Genomic DNA, 19,720 nt, shown 5'->3' with positions numbered 1-19,720 from the left:
ATTTATTATTAACCCCATCTTTATTTGGAAAACCAAGGAACGTTAGGTACTCAGTACCAAAGACAGAAAACTAAAGGTAGTACTATGAACAAAGAACTTTGGAAGGCTTCAGGCGGCAGAAAGGGAAAGGTATGTATAATGAAAGAGGATAATAAGCCTAGTCTCATGCCCTATAGTGAACTAGTTTTACTTTAATTATTGCTTTCAAGGAAGCAAAACTTTTATCCATGATGTCCGAAATGAGTTTCTAGTGCTAAAGAGTATTGATACAATAACACTACATGAATATTGCATCCATTATTTTGTATGGAAGAACCAACGCTAACTGTTAATTTACACAAACTTAACTTGAACTATCTAATCTTCTTCAATCATAACTTGGACTGCCTGGCCTCGTAAGATTTCCTCAGGTGTCTCCGCATGATTTTGCCGATGTGATTTTTGGGAATCGAGTCCACTACCTCCACTCCTCCAGCCAGCACCTTGTAAGGCATCACTTGTGCTGATGAGAAATAAGATATTTATGTAAAATGGCACCTACAATCTAATCATACGACGGCTAAAACGGCAATATAAAAATGAAAAAAAGATAGTCCTATTTTCCCAAACCACTCTTCTAACATTCTCAACACTGGAATGAAGTCAACCAGTTAGTTACCAAAGATGTCAGTTGCAAAATGTCTGAGCAACTGAGGAATTTAACAAATTATATGAAAGCTCTATGCTTAAGAATTAAAATACCAAAGAAGTTTGCTCCTGTAGTTTTTAGCAAATAAAAACCATTACGAATATCTGAGTACCTTAGGAACTAGTCTAAGAATATGAATTGCTTCTGACGCAAGACAGGACTGAGAGCCCATCAAATATTACAAAGAGGACGGTGAAGCTTTCAAAATGTCCCAGCAACTTAGTAACAAGTCTACATAAACAAGGAGTACCAACGTGCTTTTGATTTAAGATTGTAACTATCGATATCCTCCACCTGCTGTTACCTGCAACATTCTTGATGACGGCCTCTTTATCGATGGTGGCACCTTTCATTGGTACTATCCATGCCCTGGGCACTTCTCCAAAGCGCTTATCTGGAATCCCTGCAACGGCAACTTCTTCGACGCCGTCCATTTCCTTTATGATATTTTCCAGTTCTGCTGGAGCAACCTGGGTAGATATAAATGAGTCTGAATTATAGGGTTGAGTTATGTATAAATTAAAGGAATAAAGCATATGTGTTTACATACTTTTCAGTCTCTCTCTCTCTCTCTCTCTCTCTCTCTCCTCTTCCACACACATGCACACATACAATATATATATATATATATATATATATATATATATATATATATATATATATATATATATATATATATATATGTGTGTGTGTGTGTGTGTGTGTGTGTGTGAGTGCATTTATTTGTATGTCTATGCACTTTCAACTCACAACATAATTTCCAGCAACTCACTGAGCTGCTTATTTAACGATTTTGTGAGCCATAGCTGAAGGAACAAATCTGTGCAATTTTACATCAAAAGGAAATCTAACACATGGAATACTATAATACGTTAAGACAGATACACATTGCATGTCACGGCTAATAGCCGTTAATTTCAATCAAATGGAAAAAATAGGCCTTCCTTACCTGATATCCTTTGACCTTGATTAGATCCTTGATCCTTCCTGTAATATAAAAGATGTCCTCATCATCGAAATAGACAACGTCGCCCGTGCGAAGCCATCCCTCCGGGTCAATCGTCTCGGCCGTGGCTTGGGAATTGTTGGCGTAGCCCACCATTATCGCAGGTCCCTTGAGACACAGCTCTCCTTCTTGGCCTTCTCCCAAAGTCTCGCCAGTCTGAAGGTCTATGACCTTTCAAAAAAAAAAAAAAAAATTCACACACACACACACACACACACACACACACACACACACATATATATATATATATATATATATATATATATATATATATATATATATATATATATATATATATATATATATATGTATAATAGTTGACGCGATTTGTTAAAACATAAATTATCTTGTAGACTCATAGCAAGAGGAGACCTAGCTTTGAAAACATTATCAATACACGGTTTACTCTGAAGCTAAGTAGCTTTTAGACTTACAGTTAAAAGAGACCAAACTTCCAAGAGCATCATCTGACATTATCATCATTAGAAATAAACAAAAATAATTAGGAGCCAACCAGAAAGTCCTTTGACTTGATAAGCAAGTTAGTAGTATAGAGTAGAAGTACCAAAAGTGAAAGACTAAAACAATAAACAAGCGGCATTAAGGATGCAACGTAATCCTTAATTTAAAAGATCCAAAGTCCTCATCATTACCTTTGCTTGGAAGAAAGGACCGAACCTGCCAATGCACAACGGCCTCTCGGTCAGATCAGGAGTGACGCCGGACCCTGAGCCACTGGTCTCCGTTAATCCGTACCCCTGCACAATTATCCGTCCACTCTGGAGGAAAGAACAGATACGTTTAGGTCTACTAGAGTAATAGACAGAAAAGGCTGTGTTCCATAATCATTAATAGTGCCTCTCAGATAAGATTTCAGGCTATTCTTCTGTCACCTTTTTGGTTACGTTTTCCAGAGAACTTGCAGACATGAGGAAAGAATAGACAGGTTTAGCAGTAGAGTAATAGACAGAAAAGGCTGTATTCCATAACCATTAGTAGTGCCTCTCAGAAAAGAAGTTCAGACTATTCTTCTTCTGCCACCTTCTTGGTTACGTTTTCCAGAGAACTTGCAGGTATGAGGAAAGAACAGACAGGTTTAGCAATAGAATAACTGACAGAAAAGGCTGTATAATATAATCATTAGTAGTGCCTTTCAGAAAAAAAAGTTCAGACTATTCTTCTGTCACCTTTTTGGTTACGTTTTCCAAAGTACTCGCAGAGACAGGTTCCGAGGCTGTCCCAAACATCAGGAGGGAAGACAGGTCTCTGGTTTCCACAAGAGGTGTGTTTTCGAGGAACCTCAGGACGTAAGGGACGACAGGTGCAAAAGTCACCTGAAAAATCAGAGAAATATTAATCTTCGCTTATAATTTCAGTAGCTGTAAAAGGTGACATAAAACCGAATTAGGCTTTGCGCTTTTAAATATTTTTCTTGTCACTGAAGACTGCAGGTTCAAGATAAATTGATATATACACAACAGTCTGCTTAGTATGATTCAGTACATTTGTAACGAACAGTACAGTAATTACAAACATGAAATCCAACAAAGGTTTAAGTAAATTTATGCCACGCGACTGCCGTTGCCTTAGATATTTCCTTAGTACGTGATGTCTGATGGAATTAGAAATGCCTGTGTGAATGTACACAATACCATTCGTTGGAAATAAAGTTTACTAATAAGTAATCATTACATCAGTGTCTGATATCAAAACTGCCTAGCGTTCATTTAGTGAGTTCAAAGCCTATTGGAGGAGTTTCACTGCAAATGAGAGCTCGTAGATGCAATGCATTAACGTATTTATCCAAGCGTAGGTGTGAGTCGTTATGTGCGCAATACCGGAGTCGGTTCAGCACAAATAAGAGTTCATAATTACAATTACATAACCGACTGTTGCTTAGCGTAAATGTGAGTTCATTTGCATATGAACCCTACCTGATGTTTGATGTTAATGGAGGAACTTTACCAGACTTGGTTCATTGCCATAACATTACCTGATGCTCTTCGATTGCCCTAAAAAACAGCTCGGGGGAAAATCTCGGTAGGATGACTGCTTTCCCTCCCGTGAAGAGAGTGATGACGGTTAAGTTAAAGCCCATCAGATGGTACATCGGGAGGAAGATTAAACTTGATTCGAAGAGGTTTAGGCCTATCGATGGCGTCTGATCCGCCATGAATCTAAGAGGGAAAGATGAATATCAAAAGAGAATGTTAAGACAGATTCATGAACAAATCTTTTAAGTTAAGTACTTGGTACAATGTAAATAGGATAAAACACAGCGAATCGTCTGGCAGGAGAAGAAGGTTAATGTAAGCAATAAGTCAGGAAAGGAAAAAGGTTGGGATGGTGAATAATTTAGTTATAAATGATTTGTTTAACCAGACCTCTGAACTCTTTTAGGGTTCTTCTCGGGCTGGGATGGGATGGTGAAGAAAGAGGTACAGTCAAAAAGCATGGGTCAGACCCATATGACTTTTTCCGGTGTGATTTGACACCGTACCTTTAACTACATCATGATCAAAATTATATAGAGTTTTATAACTGACAGCGCATCTTCAAAGTGCCTAATTTCTTTGTCATCTTCTTAGCATTATTTCACCATCCATAACTCAGAAAAGCGCCAGCTCATTCATTATTGTCTACTAATTATGATCTAAATCGTGGAGAGGCTAAATGCCGCTTTAGAATAATATTCTTTATATTAACTGGGCAAAGATACTGATTTTCCTAATCTGTCCCTGATGATAAAAAACATCAACCAATTTATGTATACGTCAGGAAATCAATTTTGTAAACCATTACGTATAAGTTCTAGCTCGGAAAAAATTAATCGTGTACCAATTTCTGAAACATTACGTGCATGCAAACGTAGTGTTTGAATTCGTTTGGAATTCTTGAGTTCTACAATTACAAGTTAGTTAACAAATTAGGATAGTACTGTTTATTAGATGAATTATTGATGTTCTTTAGTTGTTCGAATTCTGTAGAACAATCGTAATAATAATCCTCGTCATAAATTCTCGCGGAATAATATAATTAAGCATAAGAAGTCGGCTTACTTATCTTGCACCCTGGTAGATACCAGGTTACGGTGGGAAAGCATGACGCCTTTCGGCATGCCCGTGGTGCCAGATGACAGGGGCATCAGGGCAACAGTCTTAGCGGCGTCGAATGCCCCTTCCTGAAGTGATGATCAGTTGAAAGTTCTCGTTAATGATAATTGCTAGGAAAAATAACTGTATTTATCAGATGCCTAAAGTTTACTTAGTAAAAAAATATTTTTCTAGGCTTCTCTAAATTCACTGCTCATCAGTAAAAGGCTTAGGCTTTTAGGTGCTTAAAGTTTGCTGTAAAATATTGATAATAATAATTGTATTTATATTAGATGTCTAGAGCTTACTACAACTTATAAGTGTAAAACAAATATACTCATCTGATGCGTTTATTTCATCAGAATGAAAACTGACATAAACCAAAGAGATAAGTAGACAAATAACCTTCGTCCTTACGATAGAAAGGTTTTATCTTCGTGCTGTGAAACAAACACTCTTAACATCACGTAAACCTTCCTACCTACCGTATATTTAGGCTCAGGTGCCGAGGAGGTCATGAGCTCACTGACGTGAGGTCTCGTCGACGTCTTCTCCCCAATGACCCACAGTTTCCGGAGGGCGTTCGGCGAAAACACTTCCTTGAAGAGATCGTCCACCTTTTGAGCAACTCTCTCGTGCGCTATGACCCATTTCGCCTCGCTTATGCCGATGATGTGTTTCAGTTCCTCTGTTGGGTGAAAAGGAAAGGAAATACGGAATCCGTCAAAAACGAATGAAAATCTTGCTCGTTTGCAAATACGTAAAAATAAGTCTGTTTTTAATACAATTATGAAATATGGAAGAGTTAATTTGTAGAGCACAGGCTTCCACCGAGACGCGCGAAAACTTTCGCCGGAAGTTTGGGTGTGAAAATCCCTTTCTTGCAATGAATAAGAGGGTCTCCATGGTGATAAATCCTTAAATCCCCCGGTATTAACCAAAACAAAATAACTAATCACCTGGAGGTCGTCGCCCAGTGAATATTTTCACCAAATTTCATCGAAATCAGCTAATCCGTTCTCGAGATTTCTTCTACCACACATAGACGTACGCAGATATGGGGGTTATATTACTTCCTGTAAATTTCAGTAGAAGAGGCAGTGAATATAGAAATTTGAAATTTAGAAGGCTAAGGATAATTGATGCCAATAATATGCCTAAATGATTATGAGAACATGAAAATTTTTTGCAGTTTTTCAATATCATTTCTCTAAAGACCTGAAAATGCAATGCATTCTAGACTGTGCCAATTGGAATTCTGTTCATGACCGTGCCAATAGGAAATCTGTTCTAGACCGTGCCAATAGGAATTGTTCTAGATCGTGCCAATAGAATTCTGTTCTAGACTGTGTCAAAAGGAATTTTGTTCTAGACCGTGCCAATGGGAAATCTGTTTTAGGCCGTGCCAATAGGAATTGTTCTACACCGTGGCAATAGAATTCTGTTGTAGACTGTACCAACAGCAATTCTGTTCTAGACCGTGCCAACAGAAATTCTGTCACGGCGAGTAACGGAAAGGAGACCAAGATTTAAAGTCCCGAGAGCTTACCTTTCGTCGTCCCAGGATTCACGGGCACGCAAACAGCGCCCAAGAGCATGATGGAGAAAGCGACGGGAACCATATCGATGTGGTTGTACGTTATCAGCATCACCTTATCGCCTGGATGCACTCCGGAGGCAGCCAGGCCATTGCGCATGGCAGGTATGATGCGCAGTAGATCCTCGTAGGTGTAGAAGTTGCTCGTTATTGCGTCTGCCTGGGATTGTTAATGGTAGTTTTATTTGAAATTACTACTTTCATACGGTAGTTTGAACAGGAATATCTTTCAAATGAAGAGGAAAAAAATGGAGCAAAACTTAAGCTAAAGAAGTTGAACGGTTAAGAAATAGACTTAAGATTTTTCTTAATTTTATCGATATTTATTATTTGTTTTATTACTTTCCTACTGTAGTTTGAACAGGAATATTCTTATAAATGATGAAGAGCTAAGAAAAGTTCACAACTAAGCTAAAGAAGTTGAACGGTTAAGAAATAGACCTGTCTATTTTTCTCGTAACCCAATATGAAAGTGATAACAATTCAACACTAACCAAAGCCTTGGAACTTCCGTTGTGCTCAGTTATTTTTGAGAGCATATGAGATGCGTAATTGACGTTCGGAATTTCGGGGATAGGACCCTCCCCTTGCCAGGTAACGATACGACCACCCCGTCCCTTCGTCATCTCGTTCTCGATCTGTCTGTCGTCTTCTCCTGAGAATGAACACACAAATGGAATCAAAATTATTCTGCTTTGAAGAAAAATCATAACACTTCACAGCGCAATAACATCAAGAATTAAGAGATCAGTCCACTTACAAGCAGATGCGCAAAGTATTGGAGATTTGTCGAGATAACAAAACACTTAAGTCATTTTGATAACGTCTTTACCTAGGAATATCACCAAGTAATGTCAATTGCACCATCGTTTCTTATAGCAAAGGATTAGTCTAAATGCAAAAACTTACCTGGAAACGCTGGTCTTTAGTATTTTGTGATCCACTACTTTTATGAGGTTTTGTAGCCGGTTGTGACGGGAAATACATTTATTAAAGATGTTCAAATTAGACAGATAGATTAGCCATATCAATTTGCAAAGGCTTTACAATAGTTTCAGTCGACTGGGAGAATAAACAGCAACCAGTTGTTCTGATTAGCGTTTATTCTACATATATATTGAAACAGACATTTTGTTGTATACCCATTATTCATGCGGATAAAATGCTAATTGGAAAATACAGGTGATAAAACAGAAGCTATAATAGACCAAAAGATGGTGGGCTGCACATTAGTCCACCCAAGGTGAGGCCGCCCCGTGAGGCGAACGGTGCGAGATGCAAAGAATTAACTGCAAGGCACGAAGCCACTTAGCCAAATGGCATTGTGGAGAAAATATTCAAGCATGCGATTTTAGCTCTGATGTGTTGAGTGTTTGGCAAAGGTGGAAGCTACCTTCATAACAGAAATGAGTAAACAGTCGGTAATGGGAAGTTAGGAAGAGGCCAGTAATAGATAGACCTATTGATAACAATGACTTTCGTAAGCCATTTTTAGCATTCATTGCCTACCATTCATTCATTTCATTAAATGTAACTGAATTGTGTCCTAAGTAATCTCTGGCAGGGTCCTTGCACACGGAAATTACCTTCTTTTTTAATTCCCTAGCCAAAACATTTTCACTTTGGAACAACAATATGAATAACTGTTGATATATCATAATATTGCCGTAATTTCCCCTCCCCCCCCAACATGAAAACATGTGTATAGTATGAGATATAGGATTTGTTACGTGTCAGCAAAAGACTGGCTAAATCTAAAACAACTACAACAGGTTTTGTTCATATTTCGGTTTTTTTTTTTATTAAGTAACAAGCGTCTGCACAATCTTTTATGTGCCAAGCTTTAAGACAAAAGCAAGGGACTGCTGTATTGTTTTCGTGCAAATTCTGTTATCTTCCATATCAGTAAGGTATTCTTCAACAAATCACTTTGTTTCAGTTCTGTCTGTTTAGGTTTGGCAAATACTTCCTGCCTTCAATTTAACATTAGGAAGAGTCCATTTTATCACTCCAGCTTTTGTAGCTGATTAAGTGAACGATAGTAAAATGTTTTGTTGATTAAGATTCGTTACATATCATGAAACTTTAAAACACCTCACTATGCACGATTCTCTCATATTTCAATTTCTATGAGCACGACCATCACATTTCCACACAGCACTTACACCTTACACCCAACAAGAGACAATAGAGAAGTGGCCTTTGAAATAGACTCATATGTGACATTGGCCTGAGTAGCCGTTACGGTCACCTTGTTATTTTCGAGTGCTTCAGACTTGCCTATCTTTCGGGTTATCAATTACACGGTGTAACATGATTTCATTATCACTAAACTCTTACATTTACTTTAATATAAACTTGAAAAGTAGTAAAGAATCTTTTCTAACCATAGATATCAAAATGTCAATTACATGAGCTAAGTTGAAGCCAAAACAAGCAAGATCGAACAGCTGCGACGGTATCTGCTGATAATGACTATGCGCCATCTCGAGACCTATGACCAATAGTGCGTTAACTTTATCTTGGGGACGGCATTTTATTATCATTCATGATCATGTTCTTAAGAGAGAGAGAGAGAGAGCTAGAGAAGCAGTCTGATATAATAGTGCATAACCCTAGACATAAGTACTATATTATATTAAAAAGGGAGGGAAGGCTAAATTTTCGGTTATTCTTCCAAATGGGTGGAGAATAATGGATAAGGCTAAGTATGTTTAACGAGAAAAATGCATACTGAGTCTGTTAGCAAAAGACATCAGTTTAACGGCATTTGGCAAAAATGGTTTAGATATTGTGTAGTAAAAAACACAAGTGGAAAAATAACATGAAATAGATATTTTTCTAGATAGGGGAATATAAGCGGCATCTGACTAGATAAGGAATTATAAGCAGCATCTGACCAGACAAGATATTTATAAGCAGGGTTTAAGATAAGGAAAAACTATATCACTGTTAGCGTTTATAGTATGTTTTCCCCTGTAACTGACGATTAATATCTCTCACAACCTAAGGTGGGTGCAGAGTTACATGAACAGCAAAAATAAAAGGGGTGTATTGCTCTCCGCAATTGCCCCGTATTTCACTTTCTTTCTTTATATTAAGTTCTTTCGAGTTTGGTTACTTTTTAAATTACATGCTAATTTGTATTCATGCGATTTTCTTCTCACATTTCTATAAAAAAAAACTAACAAAACACTAAAGATAATAATAATTAAAACTGCAATTATTTTGCTAAAGGAATAGATGAGAGGTACTTATCACTTCATAATCAAGAAATGTGTGATCTTAAACACTATTACTTAAATGTCCTTTCATTCTCTCGTTTCGAGATTCGATCTTTCCGAATCATTTGCTTCATGCACTGTATGTTATATTCTTTGTATCAATATGAATCTATATCCTCTATCCACGTATGCTATAAAGTGATGATTTAAAAAGATTTATGCGCTATTTATCATTGATATTCTTCTCCTCCATCATTGTGTAAATAGTATGATGATTCTGAATGTGAACCATGAGTAAAAATTATCATATTGCAGGTAATAAATTATTGCTGAAAATATGTAAACAATTTTCTTGTTCAGAATTTCAGAGTAGGGGAGAACAGAATTGGACAAAGTTAACACAAGCTTAACTTTTTTATTTGGATGATGAGGTAAATGTCCAGTTTGCCATATTTTCACTGTATACTGTGCTCATTATTTGGTAATAATGTTGATTCCCTGTCTATGAAGTTGACCATCATGACATTACACTTCGTCAGAAAGTAGACTGGGCTGTCCATGACATTACATTTGATTTGATAACAATTAGGCTATACGTATCAGTTATCTAAAAATAAGAATTACATTCAGAACCTGGTTATTGAAGTGTCCATATAGTTCGTGAAGGTACTTTAACTCGGAAGTTTTGGGCTTTTCAGAACTCTGTGTAGATATAGGGTGCGATATAATATGGCCAATATCCTGGCAACTCTTCTACATCGGACTCAGTTACAAGTAGACACTCGGAGTCTGGTGGCCCGACTCGGTCATCGTCTGCTACTCCTGACGTGAGGACCTACTAGACGAAAGTTCATGATTTTTCCAGCATGATTCGGTAAGTTTAAGTAAAACGTTATATCACAAAGTAGTATATGTTTCCCATTTTGACAAAAAATTCGAGTGAGCTAGATTAAACATGTCAAATTGCATCACTATTTGTGCAGTTCTAGGGTCGGGTTGAACGCTTACTCGGTAAAGCTCTAGGCTAAACCAAGATCTCAGGTTTAATATACAGCGTATATTCAAGGGGATAAAGATGATATTAACGGAGACAATCAGCTTTTGAGTTTTACATTTAGATTTTATTAACGGTGTCATATTATGATATCCAAAGCTATCATTTCCGCCATCTATCAACCAGGCTAGGCTACATGGCATTTGTGGTTTCCGTCATTTGTAACAGGTTTCGGCTCCATATAGGCTACCATAGGCTACCATCCATTATCCATCCAACCATGAACTCACCTTAAGTGTGATGGCTCCCCAGGGGTCCTAAATGCATTTCATAAAGCCTAATGCCTGTTGGTATGAGGGGTGTCTAACCCAGTGTTACAATGTAACTTGGAATTTTCTCCTAACGTGTACATAGGCCTAGGTATTTTCGTTATGTTTCTGTGTAGGCTCAAAAAGGTTAACTGAAATTGTAACCAGGAAATTGAATTCAAGACAGAAAATTGAATATGTGATTTATTGAAATACAGTACCATGCCCATCTTGTGAAAAGTCTGTCACATACGCTAAGACTAGGCCTATTTTGGGTCAGCCTAGCCTAGGAAAGTAAAGCAACTGTTATTATGGGAATATGCCAGATTAGGAGTGTCAGTTCGGATAACGCCATGTTTGATAAGAACAAAGGTTAATCATCCTTGGCACACTAACGGCTAAAATGATTTAGGCTCAACCAAAATTTTCAGCCACCACTTCCTCCAGAGAATTCAGAAGTCCCCGTCCTCGAGATTCCACATTTTCTACTTCATCATCGTACCTTGGTTATTTTTTTTATTTGGGCAAAGCGGGAGAGGGCTTTAACTTTTCTGGGATGAATACTATGAACTAATGGCAGAGGAAGAAATTTTTTAACCTTGCCTTGTGTATCCTGTGTATGCACTGCTTCATCAGCACGCCCCCTAGTGGGGTATAGTGCCGTCAGTGCACCTCATGCGGTGCACTATAGGCATTAGTTAAGGTTCTTTACATCTGCCCTTCGGCCTCTAACTGTACCCCCTTTCGTTCCTTTTACTGTACTCCTTTCATACTCTCTTCCATCTTACTTTCCACCCTCTCCTAACAATTCATAGTGCAACTGCGAGGTTTTCCTCCTGTTACACCTTTCAAAACTCTTACTGTCAATTTCCGTTTCAGCGCTGAATGACCACACAGGTCCCAGTGCTTGGCCTTTGGCCTAAATTCTATATTCAGTTTAATTCATCAGTTTGTGGTAATGGGACGAGGCGTAATGCAGCCAAACCAATGTTCTTGAAGATCTGCTTGAGTTGAAAATTGTAGGACAACTGCTTGAGCATTAAAATGATGCATCAGTGATGCCAGAATTTAAATCTGCTTATATTAAAATAAGACGGTTTATATTGTTTATGTAAATTCAGATGCAATTCATAATTTAACGAATTCTAATTTCTGGAGAGAAGCAATGCGTAATCCCACTGAGAAGGCAGTTAGGCTTGTATGTATGATGCAACCGTGTTTTATTTACAAGATTCATAATAAACGTGAAATATTCCGGAGATCAAGAGGTTGCAGTGATATGAAAAGTTTAGTAAAAATTGCTTTCTGAACCTAGAAAAAAAAAAAAGAGAAGCCCATCCGCAACTTAGAATTCATAAAGAAATCCGTCCAAATTGTCTTGTAAGTCAGTAGGTTAGTTGATAAGGCGATAAACCTTTTGATAAAATCTATGAAACTCTACATAAGAACATTATTTTGTTTCAGATACCCCTGGAAAAGTCACTGGCGATATTTCTCCGGCGTTACATTTCAAATCGGTATAGGTGGCGTAGCATTAAAGAGCTAAATGGGATAGAAGCGTTAATTTACCATTGAGGGACAAGATTAACTCCATCTTGCCGCAGGTGAGTTCCAGTCTTAAAATCTGAATGTGGTTGGATTCCATATACACCCTCACATCTTGATGAACGGCAAATGTCATAATGTGTGATATATAACAACAAAACGTATGCAGTGTAACAGGTATATCACATACATACATACAAACATGTATGTGTGTATAAATATATATATTATATACACATACATATAAATATGTGCACACATATATATATATATATATATATATATATATATATATATATATATATATATATATATACATATATATATATATATATATATGTGATTGACAAGATTACAGCAATTGATTAGACCAAATTTAATGCCGAATAGCAGAAATCACGTCGTAATATTAGTGATGGTAATACTGTAATTCCCACCTGGCTTGTCACAGACAAGTTCAAAGCAAAGCCTTTATTGTGGGGCTAATGCGTGAGGGGGAAGAGGAGAATTTCGAATGCGTAATTTAAATTCTGCAGAAAACTGACTAATTGATGGATCGTTTTATAATTGTATTTCGTTTGGAAAATTTAGATAATGTTTAAATTATATATATACATATACGTGTATATACATGTATATGTAAATATATAAAATTATATATATACATAAGTACGGTATATGTATATATATATATATATATATATATATATATATATATGTATATATATACATATATATTTATATATGTATAAATATGTTTTCATCACTTAATAATTTTTAATGCTATTCACACACGCACACACACACATATATATATAGTATATGTATATATATATATATATATATATATATATATATATATATATATATATATATATATATATAATTATAATTATATATATATATATATATTTTTTTTTTTTTTTTAACATCATCGTCATCGCCTCCAACGCCGTGACACGCAAAGGGCTGCTGTGAAATTCTGATACTTTTGTCTTTGCTGTACTTTCACTTCCACACATCTCAGCTCATACCCAGGTTCCCGTCTCACAGTTCTCATCGAACTAAGGTTGCGTCTTCCAACTCTTTAGTGCCCACAGGAGCGTAGTTTACACTGTAACATACTGTGCGAAGGACATGACCAAGTCATCTCCATCTTCCCTTTGGCGTTACCTGAATCTACAAATTTTACTTCCGTCATGTCATTTCTCACTCTAATCTGCCATTTGGCTGGATATAATCACATTACCATACCACGAGTCTCGTCCGTACAGCAATGCAGACCTTTTAGTCCATTTTTTTAACAATCCTATTCAGCCAGCGTTTGCTTTTTCATAGTCTTAAACTAAATTCCAGCTTTAGAGACGTTGTATTACGTATCATTGTTCTCAGATGTTGGAAAAGCTCAGCTTCATTTATCATGTCCAGATCTAGGGATATTTCATCCCTTCGTGCAAATTCTGTCATTGTTTCTGTTTTTCTTGGATATAGCTTAGGTCCTGGCCAAGACAGATGTAGTTATCACGGGTGTAATTACTTCCGGGGTAAAGTGAAGATGATGTTAAGAGGTATTTGTGGCTATATTACAAACTCATCACTTACCTGTTATGGTAGACATGGGTGATTTTTGTTCTAAGTGCAGAACCTGAATTCTACAGGAATATATACAGTAGTGTTGAAATTAACTGATATCCTTTCTGATGGATGACTGGATAAGTCATTGTCATCTGTTTCCTATGGTAGGAATGGCTCTCAAATATAAAAAGGATAATAAGACAAGAAGAAGGGAAAATAATCCTTTTTTAGCAGAAAATTTCCACAATAGCTATTTCATACACTTTAACAGAAAGCTCATCAGCATTATTTCAAATCCCCCTGTAAATGCTGTACCATTCACTTGTGTCTTGCACTTATCTATCCATCTCCTCCCAGGCCCTCTTCTCTTCCCTCCAAACACCTATGAATTGTATACTATTATCCTGAGCCTACCATCATCCATAGTTCTTACATGACTAAGCTCTGGTTCTTTTTTTCAGCAGTGCTAACCGTTTTGCCACATATGGTTGTCTCTACATTTCTCACCATTTCAGTTCTTATGGCACAAATGCTGCATGAACCATCTGTCGCGATAGCTTCCACTGTTTTTCTTTCATTTGCAGAGTTGATTCAACAGCATGTCATATATTCCAACCTTGGCTTCCACAGATACTCCTGATTTCCTCTATTCCTTCATACAAATCCTGCTACCTTTCTTGCTTCACCTTCCCTGTAACTCATCTTTTACATCCAAAATCCTGACTCCCAAATACGCATAAGAATCTGCTGCTTCCAATCTTTCACTGTCCATCCTACATTCACTTTTCCTATCTTCTTCTTTCACATTTACCATCAAATTCTTACTTCCATTCATCTTTACACCCAACTTTCTCCTCTGGCAAACACTTTCAAACTCTTATAATAGTTTCTGCAGTTTTTCTTTACTATCCTCAATCAGTACTGTATTGTTTGTAAACATCAGCCATTCCATGCTGCATTCAAGACCGATCTGCTTATCCCTCCAGCATCTGATGTCCCTTCTCAGATTTCTCTTATCCCTCCATCATAAAGGTATTAAACAACCAAGGAGACATAACTCACCCTTGTCTAAGACCCATTTTTTTTTTATACCACATTGGCCACTGTCGCCATTACAACTCTAACACTTATTCGCTTCCAAGATAAAATCTTTCTATCACTTTAAACAATTTACCTTCTGTACCATGCAACCTTAACACCTCCACATTTCCTCACTGACAATTCTAATATAACCGTTCTCTAGGTCCATGTATGCCCCTTGCAGATTTTTCGCTTCACTTTCAACCTTCTCACTTAACTGTTACATGCAAACACTTGCTCCACACACACACACCCTCTTCCTGTTGTTCCCTTATCAAACCTGCAGTCCTCTGACTTACCTTCTCTGTTAAAACCATACCTTATAGCTTTCCTGGTTTAGTAAGCAAGGCTATTCCCTGATCATTCTTACAGTTTCCTCTGTTGCCTTTACCTTTATTCAAAAGTACAGTTATTCCTCTTATCCACGCTTTGGAAGTTTTCACTCGCCCAGACATACCTTACACAGCCTGGTCAACCAATATCTCACTTGTTATCCCATCAGTTCTTGGTGTCCTCCCATTTTTCAGCCTCTTAATTGCCATCCTTACATGTTCAGTGATAACTCCCATAAACATTCTGAACTTATCATATCTCCTTCCATCATTCAGCTGTGCGTCTTTTCCATCTTCCAAATTCAACAGTTCTTCAAATGCTCACCACCTTGACCCAGTGCTGCATTCTCACCAGCTAGCATCTGTCCATTCGCATTTTTCTCCTATGTATAATATAATATATATATATATATATATATATATATATATATATATATATATATATATATATATATATATATGAATGAGTGTGTATAAGTGACTTTCGTCTCCTTATCAAACCCAAAAGCATAGGTTCAAATCCTAGCCAGGGTAACTGCTTTTATCATATATATAAATTTCCTTTGGGAGAAACTATTCTCTTGGTAAAAAGGAAATCCAGTATTAATTGATATATGGGACTTATAAGTATAAAATGTCACCATTGACTCATTGACAAAACATCATATATATATATATATATATATATATATATATATATATATATATATATATATATATATATATATATATATATATATATATATATATATATATCATATATATATATATATATATATATATATATATATATATATATATATATATATATATATATATATACATATATAAGGTGTATGTGTTTGCCAGTGTCTGTGTATGCTATAAATGTTCATACAGAGCGGAATATTTCAGAATGAAGCTCCTGCTGATCCTAGTTGCAGCCGCAGTTTGTGTTTTTTCTCAAGAAGAAACAACCGAGATTCTGTACACAAACAGATTTCGTTCATCTATATCCAGATATCTGGAAAAGACTCGCAAAAATCGTCCTCCACTGGCAGAAGAGAAGAAAGAAGAGAAAGTAGAGGAGAAAGAAGGGACAGTAGAGGAGAAGAAAGAAGAGAAACCAGAGGGAGAGGAGGTCGAAGAACAGACGTCAGCGGAGGAATCCGAGCTGCGGGCGATTGTCTTGAAAGAAGGGCGCCTTTACACTCCCCTCTACAGTGCCTTCGCCTCCGGCTTGGAGGAGTACGAGCGCTGCCTATCAAACGCCAGCCATGGCACCGAAATACCGAGAGAGCTTTTGGTAGCCTACCGTGGACAGCCGGAACTGAAGCTTGTGTGTGAGCCGTTCTGCAAAAGACCCGACGGACCTCCAGGGCCTGAATGGTACTTCTTTAACAAGTACATCTCCAATACCTCGCTCAGTCTCGCAAACGCAACAAGAGTAGAGGAGATGCAAAACGCTGTCCTTTATTTCGGAAAAACCACTCTGATACTGAAAGACCTGAGCGTGAAACATTCTGGGAAATACTATTGCAAGTATGATGGTACTGTCATCCGTGAATTCTGGGTTTATACCGTGGAACATAACAACATCAATTTCAGCTCGGTTGAAAGCAACGAGATACCCACACCCAATGCCACTACTCGTTATGCAGACTGGGGAATAACAATATTTTACAAAGTGCGGTCAGGCAGCTGTAACCTCCGGACATACGAAGAAACTCTTGTAGATGACAGCAATATCTTGAACGCTAGGTGGTGGACAGATAAAGTGTTTTCCGGGAGGTGGTGGCAACGTGCATACAGGAATTTCATTAATTTCTTTACCAAGAATCAAATGCACGAGCACTTGACACTGCCTAGACAAGCCATACAAGTATTTCCCTTCATGTCGATTGATTCAAAGCACTCTCCTAAAATCTCAGCGAATTATTCTGAGGTTTCCACTCTGCAGATGTTCTCGGGAAAGGAAATTCCGTTCGTCCCTGATCTTATGCCGAGCACCTTTCCCTCCGAGCTCTTCCACCAAACTTACATCTTCGAGAAGAACTGCCCACTGGGATCACTGATACAGAGGGATTACGATGAGAGAGTATTCTACGTCAGAGAGAGGAAGACTTTCAGATTCTCGGCTTTCAAAATCTCGTGTTACGGAAAGAGAGATTTCGACAGCTTGACCTGGTCGAAGGATGGCGCGATCTTGCGCACGTCCACAAATCTGTCTGTGACGAAAAGCAGAGTGACGCTTCACAGAGCCTATCCCAATGACAGTAGTGGGAAATACACCTGCTGGAAAGGAGACATGGCCCTTGCATCGTCCATCATCCTGGTAGAAAACCCACTCACGTCCAGGGGTGTGGAACTGATATTAAAGTGGATTCTGAGCATATTGATTTTCCTTTGCTTAATCATGTTCTTTTATAACGTTCTGTGCGTAGTGGAAATTTATATTGGTAGTTTTATTCAGGTGTTCACTCTGTGTAACTTCAGGAGGGAGTAAAATACTGCACTAATTGTTTCTTCTTAAATACTGGTCCAGGATTTCATTTTTGTAATAGTTCTCTCTCTCTCTCTCTCTCTCTCTCTCTCTCTCTCTCTCTCTCTCTCTCTCTCTCTTCTTTGTCTTTCGTTCGAGTGTTTTTTCATTCGAGATTCTGTGTCGTCTTTCCTCTCTTTTTGTTTTCATGCACATTCCAGTGAGTAATGTAGTTTTAGTTTCTTCATTCCCTAACATGAAGAACTTATGGAAATATTGGGGTTTTATTTATTTACTGATTTGGTGACACAAGTACTAACGTAGGTTTACAGACATCCACTTGAGCACACAAAGTGGTTTCTTTAGTCGAAGGATCCCCATGATGTATTTTGAACCAAAACATTTGTCCCTTTTGAAAAACTCAGTTTTTGTCATTCAAGATATTATCGACCGTGCACTGAAGGTTTGCACAAAATAATTACGAATCTATCAAGTGCCACATATTATGCCATTATTTACAGTACTCTCATTTTGTTGTAGCCACAGGATTTAATTTTTTTTATTTGCCATATGGGTTGAGAAGTTGAAGTGAATAAAGGTCATATTCATTTTCATAAATTTATTGCTTGACCTGAACTCATAATGCATATTTTATATTCAAACAGTACGCCCATTCTTACTGGAAAATATCTGTTTGTGGTTATTTTAGGGAAATAAATATACAATGTCTCATTAATTGGTAAGATAGTGCAGCAGATAGTTGCATATTTCATAAGAATCGTTCAGATAGTGAAACAAGCATGAAATTTTGCACAAGTGCTCTTTAAAGTTCCCTCTATCAGAAGGGGCGCTGGCCACGCAAAAAATTTAATATGGCGGCCAAATTCCAGATGGCGGCCAGTATCGACAGATTTTGGCTAATTTTTCACTAGAATGGCATGTATTTGCTTCTGCAATATGGTAAAGCTCTTCCATACTATTTCTTGTGAATATTATGTTTCTGTAGCTTCCCAGTACAGTTTACCTTTAAATATGGGGGCTATATGGCTGCCAGAAAAATAGAAACAATAATTATAATGAGAAATAATGCCCGTTCAACAATTATCGTTTTAAGCATGGATCTTGGTTTCTGTGGTTTTAGATCCTAATGAGGCCATCTCTTTCGAATAACTCATCAATTTTGAAGGAAAATTAATAAATGTAAAAGTGTGTATGTCTGCACACAAACCAGGGCACACTGGTGACATCACTGCTGTAACTCAGCATGGGGTTCAGTGCCAGCTAATCCAGCTTTACTAATCCTGTAGTCTTAGACTAGTAGTTGTAGTATAGTTTAGTTTAGTGTCCCCGATGCTTTCTAACAGCCCCAGACCAGCTATAGTTAGATAGCCGCACCTGAATAGACAGGATGTGCCAGCGCTTGGGAGAGCCGAGCCAAGGGTATGGGGCTGTACATGATGGTTCATGTACTTACCCGGATGGTGTACAGATCACACGGGACTTAAATGGCACTGGATGAATGATCGGGCTAGGTGTAGGAGAGGCCGAACCTAGTTGAATCCCATACAGGAATGTGTGCTTTGTTTAAGGTGGTAAAAGGATAACCCTCGGCCTTAATCAAAAGTGAAATCATGGCAGAATGTGATGCCAATCAATATTGAGCAGTAGAAAAACAAACTGGAGTTTGTGTTGTCTTTGTCAGAAGGACAAAAGAGGTGAGCACTTGACATCACCTCCAAGTCATCATGTCCTAGACCATGATGGGTACACAATGCTGGCAAGAACATTCCCATGTTCAGTGAAATTAATGAAATGCCA

At 37.5% G+C, this 19,720-nt stretch overlaps 2 protein-coding genes across 7 annotated transcripts; one reads left to right on the top strand and one right to left on the bottom strand.

The window, feature by feature from the left end:
* Position 1: 1 nt before the first annotated feature.
* Positions 2-8,610, bottom strand: LOC136849800 (luciferin 4-monooxygenase-like). 6 transcript variants are annotated; one of them, XM_067123228.1, is made up of 12 exons: positions 8,549-8,598; positions 7,293-7,329; positions 6,878-7,038; positions 6,336-6,543; positions 5,272-5,474; positions 4,754-4,875; positions 3,688-3,871; positions 2,882-3,028; positions 2,348-2,473; positions 1,638-1,865; positions 993-1,158; positions 2-502 (listed from the first exon to the last, which is right to left on the bottom strand). In XM_067123228.1, the coding sequence occupies exons 3-12, from the start codon at positions 7,007-7,009 to the stop codon at positions 372-374; spliced, it is 1,647 nt and encodes a 548-aa protein (XP_066979329.1). In that variant the 5' UTR covers positions 7,010-7,038; positions 7,293-7,329; positions 8,549-8,598; the 3' UTR covers positions 2-371. The 6 variants fall into 6 exon arrangements, with proteins under 6 accessions (XP_066979329.1, XP_066979328.1, XP_066979330.1 ...); XM_067123227.1 differs by having other exon boundaries at positions 7,293-7,326; positions 8,549-8,580; XM_067123229.1 differs by having other exon boundaries at positions 7,293-7,326; positions 8,483-8,559.
* Positions 8,611-10,329: 1,719 nt separating this feature from the next.
* Positions 10,330-18,520, top strand: LOC136849799 (uncharacterized). The gene is made up of 3 exons (XM_067123225.1): positions 10,330-10,481; positions 12,374-12,513; positions 16,336-18,520. Exon 3 carries the CDS (start codon positions 16,337-16,339, stop codon positions 17,924-17,926), a length of 1,590 nt encoding a protein of 529 aa, XP_066979326.1. The 5' UTR covers positions 10,330-10,481; positions 12,374-12,513; position 16,336; the 3' UTR covers positions 17,927-18,520.
* The last annotated feature ends 1,200 nt before the right edge of the window (positions 18,521-19,720 follow it).

The sequence above is a fragment of the Macrobrachium rosenbergii genome, chromosome 21, assembly GCF_040412425.1.
Source record: "Macrobrachium rosenbergii isolate ZJJX-2024 chromosome 21, ASM4041242v1, whole genome shotgun sequence".
Taxonomy (NCBI): Eukaryota; Metazoa; Arthropoda; class Malacostraca; order Decapoda; family Palaemonidae; genus Macrobrachium; species Macrobrachium rosenbergii.
This window is presented reverse-complemented; position numbering and strand designations above follow the sequence as displayed.